The 26,780-nt window shown below is 49.4% G+C and overlaps 1 protein-coding gene across 10 annotated transcripts in view; it reads left to right on the top strand.

Annotated features, from left to right (window-relative positions):
- The window catches only part of MTMR2 (myotubularin related protein 2), a 1,647,725-nt gene that overhangs the window by 666,240 nt on the left and 954,705 nt on the right, over window positions 1–26,780 (top strand). For all 10 annotated transcript variants that reach the window (XM_069639182.1, XM_069639183.1, XM_069639176.1 and 7 more), the window contains one exon: window positions 9,754–9,939. In XM_069639182.1, the coding sequence (XP_069495283.1) occupies window positions 9,754–9,939 (186 nt within the window). The remainder of the gene's footprint in view (window positions 1–9,753; window positions 9,940–26,780) is intronic.

Consider the following 26,780-nt stretch of genomic DNA (forward strand, 5'->3'; position numbering starts at 1 on the left):
AGCTGATCACTCAGCTCGAAACCACTGCACCTAAGAAAAGGAAAGCAGAGGAAGAACTTTCCGCAATCAGAAATGACTGCCAAAGTACGTGGGCCAGACTAGCTAAGTTTAACTACATAACCAAGACCACTAGAGCACACGCGGAGGGCGATAAACTTAGTAGACTCTTGTCGTGGCTGTGCAAAAGGGAATACCCGAAACTCCTGATCACCGAGATTAAAAACCCCACCGGTGAGGCCTATATATCGCGGCCGGAAGTCAATAACGCCTTCAGGCACTTCTACTCCCAGCTGTACAGCCATACAACAGTGATACCACAGGGGGACATCCTAGACAAGTTAGAAGAGATAGGCCTGCCAACACTGAACGAAGCCCAGAGGGCCACCCTGAACGGGGACCTATCAGTGGAGGACATAATTGATGCAATCAGGTCACTGTCCATGAGCAAGACCCCGGGCAGCGATGGATTATCCCCAACCCACCCCCCCCCCCATCCCCGAGTTCTATAAAGTGTATGATGCAGCTTTGGCCCACACACTCTTGGAGGTATTCAGGGAATCATATGAGAAAGGGATGAGGGAGACACTGATAGTGCCGATACCCAAACCTGGGAAACCTAGAGACGAATGTGGCTCGTGCAGTCCATTAGCCATGCTCAATTATGACATGAAAATATTAATTACCATATTGGCCAAAAGACTGACCAGGGAGATAGCTACATTAGTACATGAAGACCAAAATGGGTTCATACCAGGCCAGAGCACGGCAGCGAACCTACGAAGATTGCAACACATAGTGGCACAAACAAAAGATACACACGAACCATACGCAGTGTTATTCCCTAGACGCCACAAAAGCCTTTGAATCCATATACTGGGAGTGGCTACTAGAGGTCCTGAGACAATTTGTGTTGGGGGCACCTTCATTAGAGGGATAAAAGTACTATACCAATCACCGGTGCTAGAGTGGAGACTGAGAGGACAGTGTCAAGACTATGGGACATCCAAAGAGGCACGAGACAGGGCTGCCTGCTATCCCCAGTGCTCTACATCCTGGAACTAGAACCACTGGCCATATATATGAGAAAACAGTTTTTCGATGCAGGCATCAAAATAGGGGGTGAATACCATATAGTTTTGCTTTACGCAGATGATGTGCTGCTATATTTGAGGGACCCCCACCTTAACCTACCAACATTCCTAGAGGTCCTAGAGAACTTTGCCCAGGTGTCGGGGATCTCCTTCAATAGGGAGAAGTCAGTGCATTCCCAATGGCCGGCCTGGTTGGGCGAGCAGAAACTGACCTCCCAGCGGTCGGAATCCAATGGAAACTGCATACTTTCAGATACCTAGGGGTCAACATCTGGCACACACCTGAGCAGATGCATGGGGGTAACACCCAGATTGCGGTACATGGGTTTAGAAAATCAATGAAGTTTTGGTCTAAACTACCACTATCGGTGATGGGCAGGGCCGCAGTGGTTAAAATGATAGTGCTCCCAAGATTCCTATACTTCTTCCACAACATAAATTGCCTTATCCCAGTCTCCTTCTTCCAGGTACTAGAAAAGCTATTGTGGGAGCTATTATGGGGCAACACCAGGAACAAAATATCCCTCAGCACACTAACACTACCATACAAAGCAGGTGGAATCCAACTCCCAGATCTCGAAAGGTACTTCCTGGCCGCCCAACTGAGCCATGTGGCCAAGTGGCTAGCGGATGAGCATACCTCTGAAACCACACTATTCAGGCAGCCTGTGGCTCCAGCGAACCTGAAAGAAATACTATGGGTCCCGGTGGGATGTCTAGGGAAAACCCTGATGCTAGCTGAGTTGGGCAGAAAAGTTTGGAACAGGACACTGAGACTCACTGGAGGGGTACACACCTACTCCACAGACATACCGATTGCAGCAGGGGTGCGCAAAGGGAAAGCAGACCTAGCCCTAATGAGAAAATGGGAGGGGCACGGTATTTACACTTGGGGGGGACGCATACGAAGAAGGGACTTTCAGAGAATTCGAGTCCATGGTAACGAAAGAAGGCCTGCCCAAAGGCCAATTCTTGTGGTACAGAAGAGTCAGAGAGGGGGCCAAGTGGCAATGGAAAGAATGGCCAGGCGAACCAGAACAAGACCCACTGCTAACACTACTATACAACCTGGGGATGGATGGAAACCAGTGTCTAGGCTCTATGCTCAACTAGCAGACATACTTAACCCCAAAAGCGAGGTCTTGAAACTGAAGTGGGAGGCAGACCTGGGAGAAGATATCACAAAAAAGGAATGGAAGAGAATCCTAATATACCCCCGAGAGGTGTCAAGGAATGCCAGGTTCAGACTAGTTCAATTACAGGTCCTATACAGAACATACATGACACCAGCAAGGATAACCAAATTCAGTAAGAACACTAACTCTTTATGCCCCTGATGCAATTCAGAAAGAGCAGGTAAGAAACACATCTTCTGGTCCAAAATAGAGCAGACCTGCAGAAGAGCAGGGGTGACTCAATACAAATGGTCCCCGAAAGAATGCCCACTGGGAGCATACCCAAGAATAAGTAAGCTGCGACACGTAGTGAAACTCATGGACATGGTGTGTGTGCTAGCCAAAAGATCTATAGCCATGGCATGAAAATCTCCCAGGGGTCCGCAGTTCGACAGGTGGCACAAAGAACTGGAGCACTGGACAGGGGCCGAAACAACAATATGGGGAGGAGGAGTGGACAGAGCGGGGGGAGAGGCAAGCCCAGCATACGAGGACTGGAAAGCCCTAATATGGGACGTGTTCCATCCATACGGCGATAACCCCCCCTGAGCTACCCCTGCCCACCACCACACCATCGGACAAAAAACAAAACCTGAGACCCAGCAGGGGAACTATTAGATTTGGCAGTCCTGACCAACTCATCACCCAGGAGTTTCCGAGGTCCGAAAGGTCAAAAAAACTGGGCCACGAGTCCCAGCATGTTCATGTGGCAACGAAGACTTGTCGTTTAGATTTTATTATTTTCCTTTCATATTAATTAGCACTTGCTAATTGTTTATCTTGTAAATGTTAACAGATGCCAATAAGTGTACACCGAATCGGTGACGTATAATATAAATGGCAATAAAAACATTTAAAAATAAAAAAAATGAATATGCATTTTGATAGAAATGGATTTCAATGGATAATTTTCATTGGATTTTAATTCAATGAACATTTTTTGGATGGAAAGACTGGATACACTTAAATTTAGCCCCTTTATTAAAAGGAGACCTAAAGGCATTTCAAAATATCAATCCCCCGAGATCAAGAGGGTTGTATTAGAACGGGTGCGACAAACTGGGACTTTCTATAGACTAACATTTGGGACATTCAATTGTTACCAAACTAAAGTCCCCTAGAGTTAGCAGGCCAAGTGCAAAATGTTTTGATGCAGTGGTTGGGGGAAAAAAAAACCCTACCGGAAGTTCAAGAAATACTGGCGTTAGAGCAGTTTATAAATGCCTACCCTCCTCTGTTATACTCACCTGGTATACACGGGGACGCCACCCATCTGTGGGGACTCTGGTGCCCTTCTCAGCCGCTCCCAGGTATAATCAGCGGAGAAGTTCTGCCTGGAAAACAGGTGGGCAATGTTCAAGACTGGGCAACTGGGGTAAGAGCCTCCCAACACCCCGTATGCCCGCAGCCCCTCCCCGGACCTTTCCTCACCTTGTTATGGGTTTTGGCATGCTCTCCGTTCTGCCTTCTTGGCAGGGGCGCGTTGTCCTTTGTGGGCGAGTGCGATCTAGTTACTTCACTGATGCAGGCCCTTTAGAGTCTTTCAGGTAGGTCTTATTACTGTTATACTGTATGCCTTTCTTGGATTTAAATAATGTATTTTCTCTCTCCTTAGGTGCGTAGAAGTTTGCTGTGGAAAGTTGGCTGAATTGGGACTCGCCGGCAGGTGATGGTGCTTCGAGAGCGCCTTGATGCGGTAAGTAGGCGCTATGCGCAGCGCTATGATGCCTTTCCTTGCTAACCTGTTGTATTTTGTTCCCGTAGGTTGCGGTGCTCACCCGGAGCAAGAAGTCCCAAGGCGATGCTGGTCGATGGGCGACTCGTGAGGTAAGCTGACGGCACAATTGTAAAATGTCTAATGTCCTGTTTCTCTCCTTTTTGCAGATCCGACGGACCGGGAGGCTCGCTGTTCCTTGGATGCTGTTTGCAGGAGCGGAGGGCAGCTAGCGGTGGAATCACAGGTAAGCTGCTGCTATTAATGATATCCTTTTTGTTTTTCAGATGCTGTTCTTCCGAGGTTCGCAGATGCAGCAGAACATGATGAGCGTCACGTTGCAGGATTGCAAAGTAACGCGAAGCATGCTATCCAAGTCGGGTGTGGTTTAAATAGCATCAAGAAAGTAGTCCAGGTAAAATAGTCCCTAGGCTACCACACCCAAAACACTATACCGCATAGCTTGGTTCCAAGGAGCCAAGCTATGTGGATGCCTCCATGTTGACTGGCACTGAAATAAAGTAGTCCACAAGCACAAGTCTTCATTAAGTGTGAGCTTGACGCCAAAGGTGCCAGGACTGGCCCCAAGAGGGACTAGGCAAAGGATGCCTAAGCTTGTTGGGGGCCGGAGCCGAGAACCCTCCTGGCCCATGGACCTGCCGGGGGGGTTTCAGGAAGTGGATCGTGACATCCTCCCTACAACAAGGTATATCACAGCAGCCTCAATCCTCATTAGAGACTGCCATACAGGTTGCCCAGGCCCATTCGGAAAACAGGAAAGCTTTTGAAACACATAGAAAAAGTGGTGGATCAGAAAAAGGATGTGAAAACGTCTCCCAAATTTCTGCCCTATGTAGAAACATACACGGTCGAGAGGACACCTACTCGAGAAGTCCAGTTTAAGGGAGAGATCCTTAAAAAAAGAAAAACCTTCTATGTCACTGACTAAAATACGACCAGTCAGTTTAGAAGAAACAGGAAGGGCAAAAACTCCCTTTGTGACTTTTCCCCTCCGTTTCTCTTGCACAGAGAGCGGACATATCGCTAGGGTCTGCCTTCTTAATAAGCCAGAGGAACCTATGGAAATAGGCTGGGTAGGCACAAGCAGTGGGGTAAGGCAGAAGAGTGAGAAGAAGAATACCCGGACGAGAAGACCACCTGGACGAGTATATTATTGTACCTCTCAGTCTTTTGAAACCCAATAGAGGATACAAGTAAACATAGTGTGGGCTAAAGCCCTCGTCAACTCTGGCAGTAAACAAACTGCTGTGAGAGCAGACCTAATGTATCCAGAAGATCTCTGGGGTAATCAGGCCATCATAATTGCATGTGTGGATTCACATGCTTAAGAATATTCCCCATCGTCAGGCTGGGAATCCTCAGTAATAGTGAAGCAGTTTTGGTTTAAAGCTTAAAAAGCTGCTTGTCACTTATATAACATATTGCTTTCACTTTGGGTAATGCTGCCCCAACCAATGACGTTCACCCTCCTTGGCTTCACCCCTGGTAGCTATCTTCAGATGTTTTACTGCACGTCTACAAGTTGGAAGTCTGCCTTATTCGCCCCCTGGATTTGTTTACTTTTTCCATTTTTAATCCTTGTCTCTTCACCTTTCGGCACATAAGTGACTACCAATAGCAGGGATCCGTTGCTGGTGAAGATCCGAACCATCAGAGGATCTTCTAGCCGTGGAGAACTTCATCGCTGAAGCCATTTTCATCTGACGATGGCGGATGCTAGTAAGAAGACGCTGTTTAGGCCTTGCACCAAATGCTGCCTCAGGAACGCTTTCGTAGAAGATTGACATACGAAATGTCTTTACTGCCTGCATCTGGACCACGAACTAGAATGCTGCTACATCTACCAGGAGTTCTCATCGAAAACCCGTAAAGACCGCCACCGGCCGTTAGTCGCATGGTTGAAAGAGTGTGAGAAGGCCTCTCACTCTGCTTCTGTCCGAAGTCATGCCTCGGCTAGGGTTGGCAGGCCTGAGTACAAAACTCCCATGGTCAAGGTTCCATGAGGATACATTCAAGGGGAAGAAACCTAAAAGGTCATGGATATGAGTCGCACAGTTCGACTACCCGTCCGTCAACGTCTGAAAAGGCTCTGTCTAAATCTTCTATTACGGCATTCCTGTCTGGTGTTGCCCTGCTAGACATATGCTGGGCTGCTACGTGGAGGTCTTTACACACCTTTACAAGATTCTCTGCCTCAACAGGGATTGCAGGGAAGAGTCTCATGTCGGACTGGCGGTGCTGTGCAACCTTTTTGCTTGAGGTGAGTATTCCAGAGGTGCTTTATCATTGCTTCTGTTTGAGCTGTACAGGCTCCCACGGTTGTGTTGGTTTGTACTGCAGTTTAATTGTATTCATAAGCATGTGAATCCATGTAAGATCCAATGCCGGAGAAGGAACAAGTTACTTACCTGCAACTCCTGTTCTCCAGCATTGGTATCTTTTATGGATTTACATGCAACCCTCCCTCCTACCCCTCTATGGCTCCTATTTGGTGCCTTTTGCCACAATATTGTGCACTTTAAATCTGAAGATGGCTAACAGGGGTGGAGCTAAGGAGGGCACACATTGGTTGGGGCATTATGACCCAAAGTGATAGTAATGGGCTATAGAAGTGGCAAGATGTTTTTTTAAGCTTTAAAGCAAAACTGCTTTAATATTACAGAGGGTTCCCAGTCTGACGATGGGGAATATTCTTAACCACTTAACTGATAAAAAATGTGGCCCCATTGGACATTCCCATGCATCCAGCATAAGCATACTCGTCCTTGGGACTTAAGGGGTTAAACATGTGAATCCATGTAAGATGCCAATGCTGTATTTTTATCCCAAGGTCTGTCTACTATTAATAGTCAGAGATCAGCCCATGATTATAAAAACTGCCATTGTACCTGGTCTTCCCGAAGACTTAATCATCAGTACTGACTTCCTGACTTTTCCAGAACTTTTAAGTTCTCTTGTGGTCCAGAATACTATCAAAAATGTCTCATCTACTATCCTGGGAAGCTTCAGTTAACCTCACTGATAATCCTGTTTGGGACTGGGGAACGACGATCTCAACAGTAAAAATCCCAAACACATATCCTCCGACATTGGAAAGAAAACCACTTCACCCAACCTAACTAAAAAGGCAATGAATCGTCAACAGAAAGAACAAGAGAAGGTTGATTTTCCATGTGGATTCCCTCTCAGTGGAGATGGGGAAGACACCACTGTAAGGGGAATGTATTTGATGAATCACAGGTATTTGTCCCTTCTCCCCAAAGGGGAGACTCCACCTGTGAGGCTAGAGAGGTGAGCCTGCTCTGAAAGACCCTCCCTAGGAGTCGAGGCAAGTGGGATCTAACCCTCCCCCTTTTTGGGCACAAGAACTCATGTTCCTGTGAGGAACTCTCTGTCAACTACCATAGCCGCTTATATGGGACTATCTTCTTTGCAGAGTAGTGCGACAAGACAGTGTGAAAAGAAACATATGTGGAAAAAGAAAGGAAGATGTCTCTTTAACCAGAGACGTGTATTTAACTGGGACAAGTCAGAGCAGGAGGGGAGAAGGTGAGTGCAATGTACAGGGGAAGCCCCCTGACATCACGCCGTGTGAAGGTTGCAATCAGGACAGGTTGTATAGCCCACTACTTTTGGTGTAACTTGAAGAGAGAAACTCATCCCAGTTCTGAGGATGAGATAGCATTGAAGAAAGTAGTTTACAAGGCATGTGAGCTGAGCCATATACAAAAGAGAGATTTAACCAACCCAGTTGTGGAGCCAACAGAGACTGGAAACTAAAACCCTGGGAGAAAAGGAAACCACCCTAAGTTTGCAGAGTGGAAGGTTGGAGAAAGTACAACCAAAAACACATAACTAGAAAGACGAGATAAAGCTTGCCAGTGAACAAGATAAAAGAGCAGATCGCCTCAGAGAGAGAAACCTTGGCAAAGAAAGCCTGAAAGAGAATCAAGGCAAACATAATTTAGGAAAGCCTGAGCAAAGATACTGGGAAGAATGAGTGTGAGCAACTATTGGAAGGAAAGGTACTCTAAAGATAGGGACACAGAAAGCATGAAACCCAAGAGTCATTTTAAAGAACTTCAAGAGTTGATAAGAGAGACTATCAAAGCAGATTACGCTAAGAGTTATATGAGCCAACAATAAACCTGTATATAAAAAGACTATCCATGAAGAAGAGAAGACCAGGGGAAGAAGATACATTCTCTTTGTCTATTTACTTTAGTTATATTTAGTGGTAGGGTTAGACAGAGTTAGTTTGGACTTCCTGACACCTGATGAGCACCTTAAATTCCTTTAGATCGGTAGAGTAATCCCTTTAGCAATAGGGATAGATAGGCATTATTATTTTCATTTTGATTGAAGAGAGTACAGCATGTCCTCAATGTGTCCGACTCCTTTTATCGACCCCCCACAGACCAATCTTCAATTTGAAATAGTAGTTTTCTATTCTGTGCTCTAATAGAAATGTATTTCAGAGATGAGGACAGATCACATCCAATGTTCTACCACTGTGTGATTTTTCTTTTTGAAAGGGTACACCTTAAGTTGGATTTCCCATGTTCTTCTGAGATTACTTGTCTGCCCTTATCCCAGTAGACACAAAGAGAGATCTACAAGATTTTAAATGTTTTTTCTGTTCAATGAGTATCCACTGCAGAGCTTTAAGACTTGAGAAGAGGTGGTCTTTCAGCGTTAGTGCCAAGGTGAGGCTGACCACTGCTTTAAGAAACTGTTGGGTTATTGTCTTGGGAAGACCCACATAAAGGCTATTACAGTAATACATTTCGAGAAAATATAGGAGCCCTTGTTATTACCTCCTTGCAGGTCTTGCCCATTAGTGCTATGATGTGCCTAAAGAGTGCAGATGAAAATGCGTCTTGCGACTAAATGTGTTTACTTGTGGAAGAAAGGTTAGTTCAGTGTCAAATATTACCCTCCTGGTTTTTGGCCTCGTATACCAGGATGGGTGGGCTCAGAGACTCCAGTCACTCGAAAGGCAGGATCTTTGAAGTATTGCTGGCTATATTAACAGTTCTGTTCTTGGTGGCATTCAGACAAAGGTTCCTGGGTATCATTTAATAATCAATATGTGACAGAGAAGTGATGTTGGATAGATTGTCTTCTGTCCCTTTCTGTAAGTTAAATGCATGTTTTCTGTTTGCAATTGAAATGCAGAAAAATCTATTCTATTATTGATGCTTAGGATTTGACATGTGCGTTAAATAGCGAGGAGGGGTAAGCATATCCCTGTGCATTTTCACAATCGTGAAGGAGTTAAGAAGCTCCCTGATCTAATTTCTGTAACACATTCTGATAAGAAGGAAGACACCCGCCACAGGATGACCCCTCAATTCCAATAAATTACTGATTAGAGTACTAGTCATGTATGGTAAATACAGAATCAAATTAATTATTGCTGTCATTTAAGAGTACAAATAAAAAGCATATCCAATTGTTGTTGTCAATATTTACATTTTAGGCGCTTGAGCAGTCCCGATTTCTCAGAAGCTCCCCTGAATGTAGCTATGGAAACATACACTAATATAAATTAAAAGTGATGACAATTGTATAATTTGCTATAACATTTCTTTCACTTTAACAATGTTGTGACTATTTGAGTGTTCTTTGACTGTTGTAAATTAGTTAACTATTGTTTGAGTCTTAAATCCAAATTATAAAATTGAAAAAGCAAGTATTTGGTGGATGCTTATTTATTGGTTACCCACATTCAAATATTTTTCTTTCCAAGGCTAGAGGAGGAGGTTATGAGAGTGAAGATGCCTACCAGAATGCAGAATTAGTGTTTCTGGATATCCAAAATATTAATGTTATGAGAGAATCATTAAGGAAGCTGAAAGAAATTGTATATCCTAGCATTCAGGAGGTGCATTGGCTGTCTAATTTGGAATCAACACACTGGTTGGAACATATTAAGGTACTATTTTATTTTCTCATTCTCAAACCCATGGAATCTTTTTGTGACCTTTGACTTTAAAATATATTATGGACTTTTGCATAAAATATCAATCCATCCATCTGTATTGAGAGTGCCAGCTAATCATGAATAACCATTAAGACATGTTGCAGTCTGTCCTTTTGCTTAAAATAACACCTATAATTACAGTATTTATATGCCTTGCTACACATTCATGAGTTAACATAGACTCTACTTTCTCAAACCTTTTGGTTAAGTATGTTAGTTTCCTGATTACATAAATTGACATAGTCTGCTTTGATAACTAAAGTCCTAGATGATGGCTCTGGGATGAATTTTAGTCCATATTTAAGGACACATCAGCTAGCGAAAACAGTTATTGCCCCTCGAGAATGCTAAATCTCAGAGAGTCAGGGTACAGCATGCATCCTGTTTGCACTGCCCAGAGTATCCACCCATACTTGTTTTGTACAGCTCCATTGGCCAGCGGAAGCCTTTTATTAATATGGGGAGTTCAACTTTGCTATAGTCAGATTGTGTGAAATTCAGTACAGGATCATCTAAATTTCTATCCAAATCTGGAGAATTTGCCAGGCAACAAACATGCCATATTTGAATGTTGTAGCCCGACTGTTTAGATATCCTTCAAAACATTTTATTTTGTGAATGCAACTCTGCTTGGGCCACTTACCAATTTCCCATAAAAGTTGAGGGTCTACTTTTGTTATTTGGCTGAAGAAATGTGAATTGAAATAAGATTCTGGCCTTAAGACTGAATTTGAGGAAGCTTGATGCAACCTGCAAACTTCTAAAACCCTAGGCGGGTGCTGCTGAGCAGCCTACAAGATGAGATGGCTACTTACTAGACGATCTCCATTCCGACCCTGGGAATCCAGTGACAAATTGCCATCTCAAGACTGGAAAGAGTTTAAAATAACCTCTTTCTCGAGTGGAGGCTGGAGTACCTTGAAGCAGCCAGGTGGCGAGACTGGAAAGAGTTTAAAATAACCTCTTTCTCGAGTGGAGGCTGGAGTACCTTGAAGCAGCCAGGTGGCGAGAAACCACTGTGGCAGCAGCTCCCAGTGTGGTGCGTCATTGGCTCTGTGATCCTACACCGGGTCTTGTCTCTGGACCCTGGCCGCTGGGATGTCGGCGGCAGACCACGCGCTGTATGATGCTGGTGTGGCTAACTGAGGCCTACCAAGAAAAACTCTTAAAGACGCGTGCCGCTACGGTGTGCAATGGTGGGGCCGGGTCCCCTGGGCCACGAGATAAGTGGCAGCTTGGGCCCGGCCTGTGACATGGTGTTTGTGCCAAGAGGCCAGGGCATGGAGCCGGGGCTCAGCCTCTCAGAGGCGAAAAGTGCAGCAGTTAGACGCTAGAGGCCATAATACGGGGGTGCAACATGGAGGGAGAGGAGCAGATTTCCGAATGCAATAACAGTCCCAGCTTGAAACTTGGATTGGGCCGTGTGATGAATCTGATGTCACCAGTTCTTTCCCGGAGGTAGCCACCCCTCATGTGGCCAGGGGATGGCAACAGCTACCTCGTCCTGACTCTTGGGGAGGCTATGTGAGAGAGTAGCACATGAAGGGAGGCAACCCTCAGATGGATGGACAGGCATCATCAGATGAGACATGGTATCTCACTTTCCTTTTAGGGATACCTCAGTCTCTTTCCTTCCCAACTTAGGTTCTATCAAAGGTCTTTCTCCCTTCTAGTCAGGGATTCTTTCAGTCTCTCTAGCCTTGGTTCTTTTCCCCAGATAGGGGTTTCTTTCCCCAAACCTTAGTTTGTCTTATTTTCTTTGTCCTGCTTGGGTTCTTCTTGTCCCCTTTTACCACTCTGGGACTATTTGCTCATCCTCTGAGACTTGCCTCCATCTTGTCACCCTGGGGTTTTTCATATCTCAACCTGCAGTGGAGTTTTCCCTTGCATTCCATTGCTTGGAGTCTTTCTGTTGTCACCCCACCTTGGGATATTTGGGTTCTCACCCCGCTTTGGGGTTTCTCTGTATTCTCCCTGCCTTGGGGTGTTTTGTTCTCACCCCACCTTGGGGTCTCTTTGGGCTCACACCTCTTTGGGGTTTCTAGGTATTCTCCCTGCATTGAGGCGTCTTATTTCTCATCCTGTATTGGGGTCTCTTGTTATCTTCCCGCCTTGAGGCTTCTTGGTTTTCACCCTGCCTCTGGGTCTCTTTGTACTCACCCCACCTTGTGGTCTCTTTGGGCTCATCCACCCTGGGGTTTCTCTGGAGTCTCCTTGCTTTGGCCTTCTCCAGTATCCCTAGAGCCACCGCATAGCTTCATCTTCTTTGCGGTGCCGGAGGGTCTGTGAGACTTTCTTTTTCCCGCTGGCTCCGGGTGTGACTCTGGCAGCGGCTTCCCTGAATGGATCAATGCACAACTGCCACTGCAACCTCTGTGCGGCACAAACCGCCTGTGGGACGCCACACCTGCTCTGCCTTGCCACACCTCCCACAAGGAGGGACCCAGCTCTGTCAGGCTCCGCAAGCTTATCTCACTCTCTCACCACTTCTGATTGGCTCTTTATCTGATGCACATGAAAAGGTTGTTTGCTAGGCTCATGCGCTTACCTTCTAACAAGTTTTGAATGGATACATATGTCTCAATTAGTCTTGTAATAGATGTTTTATTAGTTGCGCTCGATCACCCGACAAGTGTTTCGACCACCAGTCATTTTCAGGGCTTTTGATTACGCTGTAGTTGTCGATAATTGATGTTACATAACAATAAATCATGTATAAATGTGCTCAAATCACCAGCACATCATCATCCATTAATGAGAATTAAGCATAGATTCATACACATAGTTAATACTGATCTGAGATATTGGCAGTAATCATGCTGACACCAAAACAAAATCCATATGTTACCTCACATTTAAAACAAATCAGTGACAGTTGTCCAGAACCATTAGAAAATAAAAATTGTTTAAAAGGATGTTTTGATAGAAACAATACATTCCAAACGTGGATAAATGAACATAACAATTTTTTTTTCAAAACACACAGATTGTTGTCAACAAATTCTCCAGCATGGGGTCTGGCATGGATTCACATGCTCATGAATATTCCCCATCGTCAGGCTGGGAATCCTCGGTAAAGAAAAAATCAGTATCAGTTTCGTTTCTGATCTGTCTTTCTTAGTAACCAATCACTGATCTCTGGGTCATACTGCCCTCTCCCTAAGCCCCGCCCCTGGCAGCCATCCTCAGATTTTTACCACACGCTCAAGTGTTAGGAGTCCTCGTGTTTAGCTCTTGAGTTTTTTACTGCGTTTTCACGCTTTTTCAGGAGAATTTCTTATTTTTTTGGTTTAATCGAGCCTCAAGCTCCACCGTTTCTACTTCCGATAACGAGGACCCGTTTCGGAATTCTTCTACGACCCTCAAGGGTGAAGTTTTCATCGAGTTTACACTTCTTGGAGGATTCCGTAAGATCTGCGGCCTACCTCAACTGACATGGCCCAGGACAAGGGGAGCTCGACGTCCGGATCCAAGCTGTTCAGGAACTGCCCTGGATGCAGATTATATAACGTTTTCAAGGAGGACGAGCATTCGCAATGTCTCTACTGCCTCCATGGGGACAAGACGCACGTGGAGAAGGACTGTGCGTTCTGCAAGAACCTTTCGGAATGGACCAAACAAGATCATCATTCCCGCCTCGCCACCTGGCTGGAGAAGGGCACAGCAAGTGAGAAGGCCAAGAAGAAGTCTGAGGGGGCTTCTAAGTCCTTTGAGGACACCCCGGTGACGGGGCCCAACAGAAGGCCAAGCACTGCGAGTCCGCGGGCGCCGAAAGGTCGGGCTCTTCGGTTGCCAAGCAGGGCGCTACTTCCCCGGCACGTTCGACCACGAGCCAGCGCTCTGGTTCGGGGAAGAGGAAGTCCGAGAACCCGGGTAGGCCGCTGGAGCGGACCCGGTCGATCTCGAAAGGGGAGCGAGGCACTGACCCTCCTCCCAAGGCGAAGGCCCAGGACGCACCTAAGGTGGTGAGGGCTTTGATCCACCCGGCTAAGGCCTCTACCGAAGTGGTTGCTGCGGCCCTGGCAGAGCCGGCTGAGACTATGCCGATGGAAACGGCCTCTGGGCCCAGAGTATCCCTGCTGCCGCGGAGGGAATCCTCTTTCCAGCCCATCGCTAAAACCCCCGTGAAGCCCCCAGCTGAAAAAGAGGGGGGAGCCGGTGGCCATTACGGACTCAGAATCAGCCTCTGAGGAGGAACTGATGGAGACCGAGAAGGGCCTCAACGAAAGGTCCATAGGCCTCAACGAGAGGTTCATAAACCTCAATGAGAGGTTCGAGAAGGTTCGATCCCAGGGGACGGTCCCTGCTGACGTGATCGAAGATAGCGACGACGAACAGGGCCCAGTGGAGCGGCCATCCCGTCTGTCGCAGCCCGAGCCCCAGGATAGCTCGGCGGCCATTTTGTTGGCAATCCAATCCTTATGTACCGAGATAAGGACGAGATTACCACGCACCCCGACGGAGGAGCCAGAACCAGGCCAGTCGGGAAGCCCTCCGAATAAGCGGAGGAGAGTTCACCCCGCTCCGCCCTTCGTGCCTGCGAGACCGGTGGACCCCTCATCCCCCTCGCCGGGAGAGGATACGGCGACGGGGACGGACGATGACGGCGGCGATGACACAGCAGACATCCCGTCGTCACCCCCCTCACGGGCTTCCCCAGCCGACGAGGTTGGCTCTTTCCACGCCATGATAACCAGGGCATCCAAGCTCTTCCAGCTCTGCCCTGAAGAACAGAAAAAGGAGGGGTTTCTGTACCAACGACGAGAGGCTAAGAGGAAGACGGTCCTTGCGGTGCCTTCACTCGAAAGACATCTGGGACGAGGGGCTTGCTGTCCTCAAGAACCCTGCCACGACACCCGCCAAGAGGGACAGGTACGAGAAGAAGTACCGAGTCCCTGATGCCGCCCCCTTGTGCCTCAGGGCCCAGCCCACGCCGGACTCGGTCGTCTCGGCAGCGGCTAAAAGAAGGCAGGGGGCGCGGCGGCTTCAACTTCCACTTCCCTGCCGCACAGCGAGGGCAAGAAGTTGGACTCTATGGGACGACAAGTCATCTTGTCGGCGACAACGACGATTAAGGCGGCCAATGCCTTAGCTTTCATGGCCTGGTACGACAGGGAGCTCTGGTTCAAGATAGCTCCCCTGCTAGATTTCCTGCCTGATGACAAAAGGGCGGAGGCCCTAGAAATTCTGCAGGAGGGCGAGGTGGCGTGGGATCACGCCATAACGGTGGCGACGGACATTGCCGATACCGGATTTCGCCAACTGGGCAGCGGAGTTTGCCTCTGACGACGAGGATGGCTCAAGGCAACAGACTTTTGCCAGGACGTCCAGACCAGAGTTTTGGACATGCCGTACGACGGCAACAACCTCTTTGGTAAAGCGGTGGATGAGTCTCTACAGGCCATCAAGATCGACTCGGAGACGGCCCGGGCCCTTGGGGTGCTTCAGCAGCGATGGCCCTTTCAGAGCCCCGGAGGCAGACAGGGTGCCTCCAAAGGATCCAGCGGTGGCTCCTCCACTTACCGCCAAGCGGCCCGCTCCTCTTCCCAGGAGGCCTACAGAGGTCGCGGCAAGCAAGGGGGTTCCCGCCGTCGTCGCCAAGGAGGCCAAGGCGGCAAGGCCGCTTCCAAGCAAGACTGACCCGGAGGGGTTGTCGGGCCCCCACCGAAGCACCCCGGTGGGAGGCCGGCTGACGAAGTTCGTCAGAGTGTGGGAGTCCATCTCCACCGATCGTTGGGTGTTGGACACCGTGGCCAACGGGCACTCGCTGGAATTCCTAAGGAAGTGCCCTCGCATTCCTCCCATGGCCAGGGAGGAGAATCACATCCCTCAACTGCTGTTGGAAGTAACGGCGATGCTCAGGAAAGGTGCCATCGAGCTCGTCCCCAGGAGGCTCCGGGGCTCCGGAGTGTACTCCAGGTACATCCTCGTCAGAAAGAAGACAGGCGGTTGGCGCCCCATCCTGGACCTGCGTCGCTTAAACAAATACATCAAGGCGCAGAAATTCAGGATGGTCACCCTCCAGCACGTGCTGGGATAGCTGGAGGAAGGCCACTTCTTATCGTCGTTGGACCTGGAGGATGCTTACTTCCACATCCCCATTCTAAAAAGGCAGAGGAAGTTCCTCAGGTTCGTGGTGCAGGGACGCCACTACCAATTCAGAGCCCTACCGTTCGGATTAAAGTCGGCACCCAGGGTTTTCACCAAGTGCCTGGCACCAGTGGCGGCGCAGCTGCGCCTGCAGGGGATCCACGTCTACCCCTACCTGGACGACTGGCTAATCCAGGCAAGGTCAAGGGAGCTCGCCATCGATCATATGGCGAGGACCGTCCGGTTGCTCGCGGAGCTGGGGTTCGCCATCAACTACCCCAAATCCCACCTGGTTCCATCGCAAGTAGCACTGTTTTTGGGGGCGAAGCTCGATATAGTGGAGAAATTGGCCTCCCCTTCAGAGGAGAGGACCAAGACCATCCTGGGCAAGGTGCGGCGCCTGTTAGCCACGGACGTGGCCAGGGTGAGGTCCATCAAGCCCCTTCTCGGGACGATGTCCTCATGCATCTACCTTGTGCCCCTTTGCAGACCTCGGATGCGTCCGCTACAGGAGTTCCTCAACGCCTGCTGGTTTCAGGCGAGGGGCTGCTTCGAGGACAGGATCCCCACGACGTGGAGTTCCGTCGGGCGATCCTATGGTGGGGCACCCGGGCTCACCTCACGACGGGCACAGACTTTCAAACCCCGGCGTTTCAGGAGACTGTGACTACGGACGTCTCTCTGGAGGGTTGGGGGGCCCACACCGGAGATCTCCACGCAAGAGGCCTTTGGCTCCCGGAGGAGAGGTCTCTTCACATCAACATCTTGGAGCTGCGAGCAGTGTTCTGGGCGCTCAAGTCGTTCCTCCCGTCCCTCAAGGACAAAGTGGTGAGGATCTTCACCGACAACACCACCACGAGGCTTTACATACGGAAGCAGGGGGCACCAGATGCCCAGCCCTATCCAAGGAGGCCCAGGATCTGTGGCACTGGGCCGTCTCCCAGGGGATGTTTCTGGTTCCCTTCCACCTGACAGGAATAAAAAACACCATCGCCGACTCACTCAGCAGGGAGCTGCGCTCGTGCCATGAGTGGGAACTGCGCCAGGATCAAGTGGATCGACTCTTCCAACGATGGCCAAAACCCCAGATTGACCTGTTCGCGACGGCGACGAACTCCAAGTGCCAGAGGTTTGCCAGCAGGTTCCCACAACCGAGGAGCATGGGCGATGCTTCTATACGCGTTCCCTCCATTGCCGTTGCTGCTCCGCCTCATCAACCAGCTCAAGAAGTCCAGGTGCCGAGGCAGGTCTGGTTCCCGGACCTTCTGGACTTGTCAACGTCCCCCCCAGTCAGGCTGCCGGCGGACGCGGATCTTCTCTCCAGAGAAGGAGGCGCCATTCTCCACCATGACCCACAGTCGCTGAACTTGCGGGCCTGGCTCCTGCAGCACTAGAGTTTGGAGGGTACGATATCCTGGCTGATTGCAGAGAGGTTCTTGCAAAGGCCAGGGTGTCCTCAACTCTCAAGTGTTATGGTCATAAATGGAAGAGGTTCTCTGTCTGGTGCCGTGCACAGAAGATTAACCCTCTGTGAATTACGGCCCCTCAAATGCTGCCGTACCTGCTGTCGCTGGCCAAGGCTGAACTGACGCACGCCTCCATAAAAATACATCTGGCTGCCATCTCCCGATATACCAGGACGACGGGACGGGCGTCCTTGTGGTCTCATCGCCTGGTGAAGGAATTTATGACGGGACTATTCCGATCATTCCCGCCGGTGAAGGCTCCTGCCCCGGCGTGGGAGCTTAATGTGGTGCTGACCATGCTCATGGGGGCCCCATTCGAGCCTATGCATTCGGCGCCTTTGAAGTTCCTGACATGGAAGACAGTGTTCCTCGTGGCCATCACCTCTGCACAACGAGTGGGAGAGATTCAGGCCCTATCTTGCAAGCCTCCATACTTGACTTTTCATGACACGAGGGTGGTGCTGAGGACGCACCCCTCCTTCATGCCCAAGGTGCCGTCGGACTTCCACCTCAACGAGCCCTTGGTGTTACCAGTTTTCTTTCCGTCACCTTCGACGCCGGCCGAGAAGACTTTGCACTCGCTGGATGTAGCTAGAGCGCTGAAGTTCTACGTGGACCGAACAAAGAGTTTTCGGAAGACGTCACAACTGTTTGTGAACTTTGGGTCTGTGAATCAAGGCAAGGTTCTCTCGAAGACTTCCATTTCCAGATGGCTCTCCGGCTGCATCATGCATTGTCACCGGTTGGCAAACCGACCGCTGCCTGGCCGTCCGAGAGCCCATTCAACCAGAGCGATCGCTGCTACCACGGCGTTCCTGTTTGGTGTACCCCTGCTGGACATCTGCAGGGCTGCTACGTGGAGGTCGACGCACACCTTCACAAGATTCTACTGCATCGATCGGGACTCCAGGGAGGAGTCCAGGGTCGGCCAAGCAGTGCTGCGCAACATGTTCGCTTAAGGTGAGCCTAGTGAGGAAGTAAGAGATGCTTAATGTTGAGTTGTTGTATTGCTTAATGTTGAGCCTGTTGCCACCTCCCGTGGTTGTGCATGTGTATACTGCTATGTATTCTTTTATTCATGAGCATGTGAATCCATGCCAGACCCCATACTGGAGAAGGAACAAGTTACTTACCTGTAACTGTTCTCCAGCATGGGTCTGGCATGGATTCACATGCGAACCCTCCCACCTACCCCTCTGCGGCTCTTCACTTGATCATACTGTCACTTGGCGTGCTACCAAATCTGAAGATGGCTGCCAGGGGCGAGGCTTAGGGAGAGGGCAGTCATTGGCTGGGGGCAGTATGACCCAGAGATCAGTGATTGGTTACTACTAAGAAAGACAGATCAGAAACGAAACTGATACTGATTTTTTCTTTACCGAGGATTCCCAGCCTGACGACGGGGGAATATTCATGAGCATGTGAATCCATGCCAGACCCATGCTGGAAAACAACAGTTACAGGTAAGTAACTTGTTCCTTATGTCATTTGTTTAGTCGAATGCCGTTATCCAATAGATCAGACCATATCAATCATAGAGCCAGAATCCAAATTTATGCAAAAAGACATCAATTATGATACGTATCCATAGATTTTAACAACTTTCTTTATTTCCGGTAACAGCAGAGTCATAGCAGTTACGTGCAAGAAACAAGTAATGACATTACATCAAACAGTTCAGATTGACCCCTCCCCCACCTCTATTCCCTCCCCCGGCCGCCCGTTTCTTGAGCCTCTGTGAACTTAAGAAGCGTTTCACCAGCTGTGGTTGGAAGGCCAATGCCCGGAATTGGCTGTGGTAGTCCAGGACCGGGGGCCCAACAGTCCGCAAATCGATGTAAAGTTCCTTCCTTTGCCGCTGTAACCTTTTCGGCCACCAGGATCTCCCAGACTTGTATCCACTATAGGAGTATTAGGGGGGGTCCTCCTGTGTCTTTCATTTACGAGCCACGGTTATCTTGGCTGCTAGAAACAGCTGCGTGAGCAGTTTGGCGGACTGACCCGCCTTTGGGTAGCACTCCGGTCTTGACACTCCCAGGACCCTTAGGGTTCTTGGGCAGTTTGTGCTCGGTTATGGCCTCAATGATTCATATGACATGCTCCCAGAAGGCCTGCGCTTTCAGGCATTCCCACCACACATGGATAAAGGTTCCACGAGAGCCATAACGCCTCCAGCAGTTCTGGTCTATGAATTTCTGAAAGTGGTGCAGGTGTTCAGGAGGGTAGTACCAGCGGTGAAGGAGTTTTACCGCGCATTCCTTATTGGTTATGCATCTAGAGGCAGAGTTAATCCTAGTCCAAATGTCCACCCATGTTTGGTCCTCTATGGGGTGCCCCAAGTCTGCTTCCCATCTTGCCATGTACGCTGGTTTGGTCGTCAGCATGTCGACCTGCAGTAATTTATAAAGTTTGGTTATCGGCCCCCGGCAGTCGGCCCTCCCTCATTGCGTGTTCAAGAGAGTGAAGGTCCCTCGTGGCCCCCTGATGAACCGCTGATTGCGAGATCCAGTGCCTGATCTGGGCATAGGTGAACCTCTCTGTTTCTGTCAGGTGGAAGCTGCTCTTGCATTCATCGAAGAAGAGAGGGGCACCGTTCTCAAACAGCTGTGATAGGGGTTGAAGCCACCACTCCCCCCACCCCCCCAGGACCATCTGCTAAAGTTTGCTGTATCCATACCCAGGGAGAAATCTGGGTTCCGGAGGATTGGGTAGAGAGGGCCCAGTTTCTTTCTATGCAGAGCCCATGCCCATGTGTCGAAGGTAGTTCTAGTGGACGATGGGATAGTCTCCCAGCGGATGCGTGCTGTGCCTGATATGTGTAGCAGGGAGCTCATTGAAGGGGGCATCTAGCCTGTTCAATTTGAGGCCATTTTGGTGGGTTCATATGTTCCACCCAGGCAGTGGCATTTGTTCGCTGAGCCTCTATATAGTAATTTGAAAGGTTGGATAGACCCATGCCTCCCCATTTGGCCGCTCCAGTCATGACTGTCAATGGGATTATCGGCCTTCCTCCTTTCCAGACGAATTTCGGCTTCTGTAGCTGCATCAGAGGCTGTTTTGGGAGGTGAACCGGCAGGGTCGAGTATAGGTACAGGAATCTAGGCAAAAGATTCAGAGAGATTTCCTGTCCTTCCCATCTCTTCAGTTCGGTCTCCAATACCTTAAACAGGGGGGGAAAGTTTGCTGCGTATAGCTGTTAAGGGTCTGCAGCAAGGTGTATTCCAGGGTAGGCTGAAGATGTAGTGCTCCATTTCAGTGGGCAAGTCGTTTGGAGGTCCCTCATGAGATCTTCACGCATATGCACTCCCATGCCTCCGATTTGGTGTAATTAACCGCACATCCTGCCACCTGTTCGAAGGATTTCAGTTCTGCTAAGGTGGCGGGGAGCTAGACTTGACAGCTGGTGAGGGAGATCATCACGTCATCTGCATATAGTGATATCTTGAATTGTTCACGGTTATGTCCAAACCTGTTATATTATCGTTCAGGCGAACTCTCTGTGCGAATGGTTCCATCATGAGGGCGAAGATCAGTGGGGAGAGCGGGCAACCTTGTCTTGTCCCACACGAGAGTGAGATTGGGCCGAGAGCTTTTGGTTCACCCCTACAGAGGTGTTCGGGGCCTGGTAATTGGCCAGTAGCATCTTGCGAAACATAGGGCCAAACTGAAAGGCTTCCATTGTGAGTCGCATGAACGTCCATTACACCTTGTCAAAGGCTTTTGTGGCATCCAAGTTCTTGCCGATCTTGAATGGTTACTTTGATGAGGTTAAGGGCTCCCTGGATGTTGTCCCATGTGCGTCTTCCTCTGATAAAGCCTGTCTGTTCCGAGTCTATGATGGTTGGCAAGATCAATGCCAGTCTATTTGCCTCACCTTGGAGTAGACATTTGCATCCACGTTGAGTAGGGATATTGCCCTCTTCCCCATATAGAGTTGCGCCTTCCGGGTCTCTCAAGGCTTTGAGGAGGTTTCGCCGCCGGGTCTTTGCACATATTTTGACTAGAAACTTGTTGGCTTTATTGCCGTTAGCATAGTAGCGGTGTTTCGTTCTTATCAGTGTCTGGGCTGTGTCTTCGGCGTAGTGTGCCTCCAGTTTAGTGTGGGCCAGGCTCAGGAATTTGGCTGCTTTAGGTGACCATTTCTTCTTGTGGACTGCTACCGCTGTTGCAACTTCCCCTTCAGGCTGCTCTCTCCTCTTGTTGCGCCTTTTCCTATAGGCTGCTGCTTGGGCAGTTCCCCCCCTAATCACTGCTTTCATGGCCTCCCATCTTGTCGCCATGGAGGTGAGGTCCGGCAGGTTCTCTTTGAAATAGTTGTAAATTGCTTTAGTTATGGCATCTCGAACTGCCATGTGGTGTAGCATTGGTTCATAGAGGGCCCATCGGGGGGTCGGGGTCAAAGACTCTGGCAGTCAGCAGTATTGGAGCGTGGTCAGAGAGGACCATTGGGCCTATTTCCACCTCATCCGTGAATGAAAGCAACTGTGGGCTGGCCAGTATCATGTCAATCCGTGAGGAAGAACGGTGGACATGTGAGAAGGAAGAAAAGTCTGAGGTTTCTGAATGGAGAACCCTCCAGGTGTCTACAACCCCCAGGATCTTGAAAAGATGGCAGAGGCTCAATGCGATTCTAAAGTCTCTGGGCGAAAGGGGATGGAATTTGTCTACTAGGGGGTTCGGGACTCCATTAAAATCGCCTCATATCACCACCTGGCCCTCGAGAAAAGGGAGAAATGTTGCTTCTAATTCTGCATAGAAGGCTTCCTGGCCCTCGTTCGGGGCGTAAACTGCGATCAACGTGTGTCGTATCTATAGATTTAATGTTAGAGTCAAAAGTTATATGAAAAACAATGATTTCCATCAATCAAAGTTCCACCAGATAAGATGACAGACAAAGCATTTTGTCAGTCAAGATTATAAAACCCTGCATGGAAAAAAGACAGCATATTTGAAATACAATTTCTAAACCACCATAAGAAAAGGTTCAGTTTGAACACACATGGTATACAATTGGACATCAGCAAATTGGAGTTTTAAAACAGAAAGAAAAACACAGAAATAAACATATAATATGATACAAAGAAAACATATGATAACACAAGAGAAAACAAGCATTGGGATCAATATAGAGGTTAAAGTATAACCGTAGTTTTGACTTCAATTTAGTGTATCAGCATGCAGTTAATAGTTATATTGTCAAATGTTAGGAGGTCCATAGCAACAAGATAGTGAGATTATCCATTCTCCAGCATGGATTCACATGCTCATGAATATTCCCCGTCGTCAAGCTGGGAATCCTCGGTAAAGAAAACATCAGTTTCATTTCTGAACTGTCTTTCTCCTAACAACCAATCTCTGGTCTCTGGGTCATACTGCTGCCCCCAGCCAATGACTGCCCTCTACCTAAGCCCCTACTCTGGCAGCCATCTTCAGATTTTTACCGCACATTCAAGTGTTGGGAGTCATCGTGCTATAGCTCTCGAGCTTTTATTGCGTTTTGCGATTTTTTTTTTTCGGTCAATCGAGCCTCAAGCTCCATCGAACACCCCTCCGATTAACGGGGGCCCGTTTTCAAATTCTTCAGCACCCCTCAAGGGCGGATTTTCATCGAGTTTCTTCTTGGGGGATTCCAGAAGCTGCTTCAAGGCGAACACTGCATGGACATAGCAGAGGAGAAGGACTCAACACCTCTCTTCAAGGTTTGCCCCAGCTGCAACCTACGGAATGTCTTTTCGGACGATGGACATTCCCTGTGCCTTTACTGCCTGTATTTGGACCCGACTCATGTGGAGGACGACTGCGTGGCTTGGCGGGAGATGGTACCTACTGACGCAAGCGCCTCAACGAGTGGCTGCATGCCAAGGCCCCTGCTCTGGGTGAGTCCCGGCAGCATGCCTCCCCTGCCCATAAGAAGAAAACTGAGTGGTCTTCTAAGACCTTTGAGGGTGCCCCTCCCGCGGGTGCCCAACATAAGGCTACGCACAGTGAGTCCACTGCCTCTGGGAGCGCTGTTGCGACAGACTCCTCTGCAGCCACGAAAGACATATAACTCGGGGTAGGGGACGAGTCCCTGATGGTTCGTCGACCAGACCCAGTCAATCTGGGACGTGGGGACGGATGCCTCAATGGGAAGGCGAGTTGAGTGGGTAGGGAGGGGGTGGGGGAGGGACTGGAGTGGGGAAGAGGGGGGAGAGGGGTGGGGGCACACAGGGATTGTCATGGATTCTTAAACTAAGGAAGGCTTTGCACCAAGCAGGACGCATAGGGTACCGAAGGTGTAGGGTAAGAGGGGATGGTTCAGGGACGGGTTTGCACGCTGAACGTCAAGGGCTTCAATTCTCAGAATAAATATCTCACTAGCAACATGTTCCGCAAACAGAATTTGTTAGTCCTCTTTCTACAAGAAACACACTACCGGAGGGGAGTGGACTCACCGATAAAGAAGAAAGAAATAGGCAGGAACTTCTGGGCTTCTCATAAACCCTCCAAAAAGGAGGGGTTGGGTATACTCTTGGGCAAATCATTCCATATCATGGAAATTGAGATCAAGAGAGGCTTTGGTGGCAGGGCTTTGGTGGCAGGTCTCTGGGAATAAAGGGCACATGCGAGGGAATGCGGGTCACGTTGGCTACCCTTTACACACTCAATGTGGGCCAGATTCAGTTAATACTCCAGGTGTTTGTCATTGGACAAATGGCCGGAGGGGACCGTGGTTCTGGGTGGGGACTTCAACCTGATAATGGATTGGTGGTCGGCTAAGGGGACGGGGATGAAAGGGGCCATGAAGGACAACCTGACCTTGCGCGTCCTCCTACGGGAACACTACTGGGTCGACGTTTGGTGCAGGTCGTGGCCGGGCCAGGGGGATACACATTTTTCTCTCCCCCACAGCAATCTTATACGAGAATAGACCTTTTGTTGGTATCGGAGGAGGGTGATGGGGAGATCGGGATGCCGACTGTGGAGGCTATCACGCTGTGAGCAGTTGCAGATCGCGTTGCAATGATACCCTATTAAGAGACCAGGTATTTAGGGAATTTTTGAGGAAAGAAATAAGGGCCTATTTCGAGACTAATGATAATGGGGAGACCAACCTGATGATGGTGTGGGAGGCAGCTAAGGCTACCTTTCGGGGTCTGCTCTTTGCGGAAGGCTCAGGTAGAAAACGCGAAAGGGCGTTGATTGAGAGCAACCTGCGTAAAGATCTGCGAGTAATGCAGTTGCAACTCTACCTGAAGGGGGTAGACAGGGAGCCTCTCCTAGGGGATATGAGAGACAAGAGACAGGGACTGCACACAGCCCCTATTGGGAAGGTAGCCAAGAAGATGAGGTATACCCGGCAAATATATTATGAAAGGGGGGGACACAGTGCAGACTCTGTTGGCACACAGGACTAGGGGGTGTAGAGCGGAGAGGTGGATCGGCGAAGTTCGCGACACAGCGGGAGAAAGCATACGGGGGGGACTAAGGTAACAGAGTGCTTCGCGAGTTTCTATAAGGAACTGTACACCAAGCAGGAAGAGGAGTCGGCGGGGGGAAATGCGGAGCTACCGTGCTGGGCGAAACCGCCCTAGGCTCGCAGAAGCGGAGCGCAAAGCCTTAGAGGGGAACAGCACGGGGGAAGAAGTAGTGGAAGCTATCAAACGGTTGAAGACAGGGAAGGCCCCGGCGGCAGATGGCTTTACGGCCGGCTTTTATAAACAGTACTAATCCTCATTGGCGGGCCCATGGCCAAGTTGTTCAATCTGATACGGGGCAAGACACGGTACCCCCAACATTCCTTCAAGCCCTGATAACAGTGATACCGAAGACTGGAAAAGACCCGGAGGACTGCGGCTCGTATAGAATTATCTCCCTCTTGAATGTGGACGCTAAGGTATTCACCAGGATTCTGGCAACACGGCTGGAGACGCACCTCCCCAAATTGATCCACCCGGACCAGGCCGGATTTGTGTTAAATAGACAAGGGGGCGGACAGCATGCGCAAGACTCCATGTGCTGAGCTCAAGGACAGTACGTGAAGAAGGGGCGCTCCTCCTGTCCTTAGATGCTGAAAAGGCTTTTGACAGGGTAAGCTGGGCTTTCATGGGGGAAGTCTTTTCGTCCTTTGGAATGGGCCTGAGATGGATGGGCTGGCTGTCATCCCTATACTCCAATCCCTCGACGAGAGTAGTGGTTAATGGGAGGGAATCGGGGTTGTTTCCACCAAGGAGGGGCACACGGCAGGGTTGCCCTCTATCCCCACTTATTTATGCGCTAGTGATGGAACCGTGGGTAGCGTCTGTCAGAGACAATGAGGAGATTAGAGGTCTCACGATGGGGGAACTACATTGTAAGATCAGCCTTTTTGCAGATGAGGCACTCCTATATGTGACCAAACCATCCCAATCAATACTGCATGCACTACGTAGTCTGGAGCACTACGGGAATCTGTCAGGCTTCAAGGTAAACCTGTGGAAATCAGTGGCGTTTATAGCCAGGAAGTTATCAAATACTGAGGAGGAATTTGTGGCGGGCTCCCTTTCAGGGTACAGAGGGATGTGTTTCGCTATTTGGGGATTCAGGTGATGCAAGACCCTGGGGATTTGTTTGCTCGCAACTTTCTCCCCCTTTGGATGGCTGTCAAACGGGATATTGAGAGGTCGGCGTGATCAGGATTGTTGTGGATGGCACGCCCCAATTCAATAAAAATGGTACTTCTCCCGAAGTTCTTGTTCCTATTCCAAATGTTGCCAACACCGGTGCCCAGGTAATTCCTGTTGGAGGTGATACAAACCCTGCTGAGATATTTCCGGGCAGGGAAGAAGCATAGGATCTCCTATGAGACACTGATGAGGCCAAAGGAGGAGGGGGGAGTGGGCCTTCCCGATTTAGAGGTGTACTACAGGGCGACTCAGCTACGGGTGCTAGTAATTTCACGCCATGGACAGGAAAACAATGGGTGGCTATGGACAATGAGGTGATCTCCTCGGTCACGCTAGACAGATGGTTATGGGTCCCCAAAGCCTGCATCCCAGAAAGAGTTCTACGACATCCAGTGTTGGGGATTCTGTGGTCAGTCTGGAAGGAGGGTGGCGACAATAGGTGGCTCACGTGATGGCCTTCACCCCTGAGCTGCATCTGGGCTCCCCCGCTCAGGGACTGGATTGAGGAGCCACTGGTGTTCCAACATTGGTTTGAGGCTGGGCTAAGTAGGGCAGATCAGCTATGGGATGGGGGAAAATTCATATCGATACA

The sequence above is a fragment of the Ambystoma mexicanum genome, chromosome 7q (assembly GCF_040938575.1).
Source record: "Ambystoma mexicanum isolate Mex_15411 chromosome 7q, UKY_AmexF1_1, whole genome shotgun sequence".
NCBI lineage: Eukaryota > Metazoa > Chordata > Amphibia > Caudata > Ambystomatidae > Ambystoma > Ambystoma mexicanum.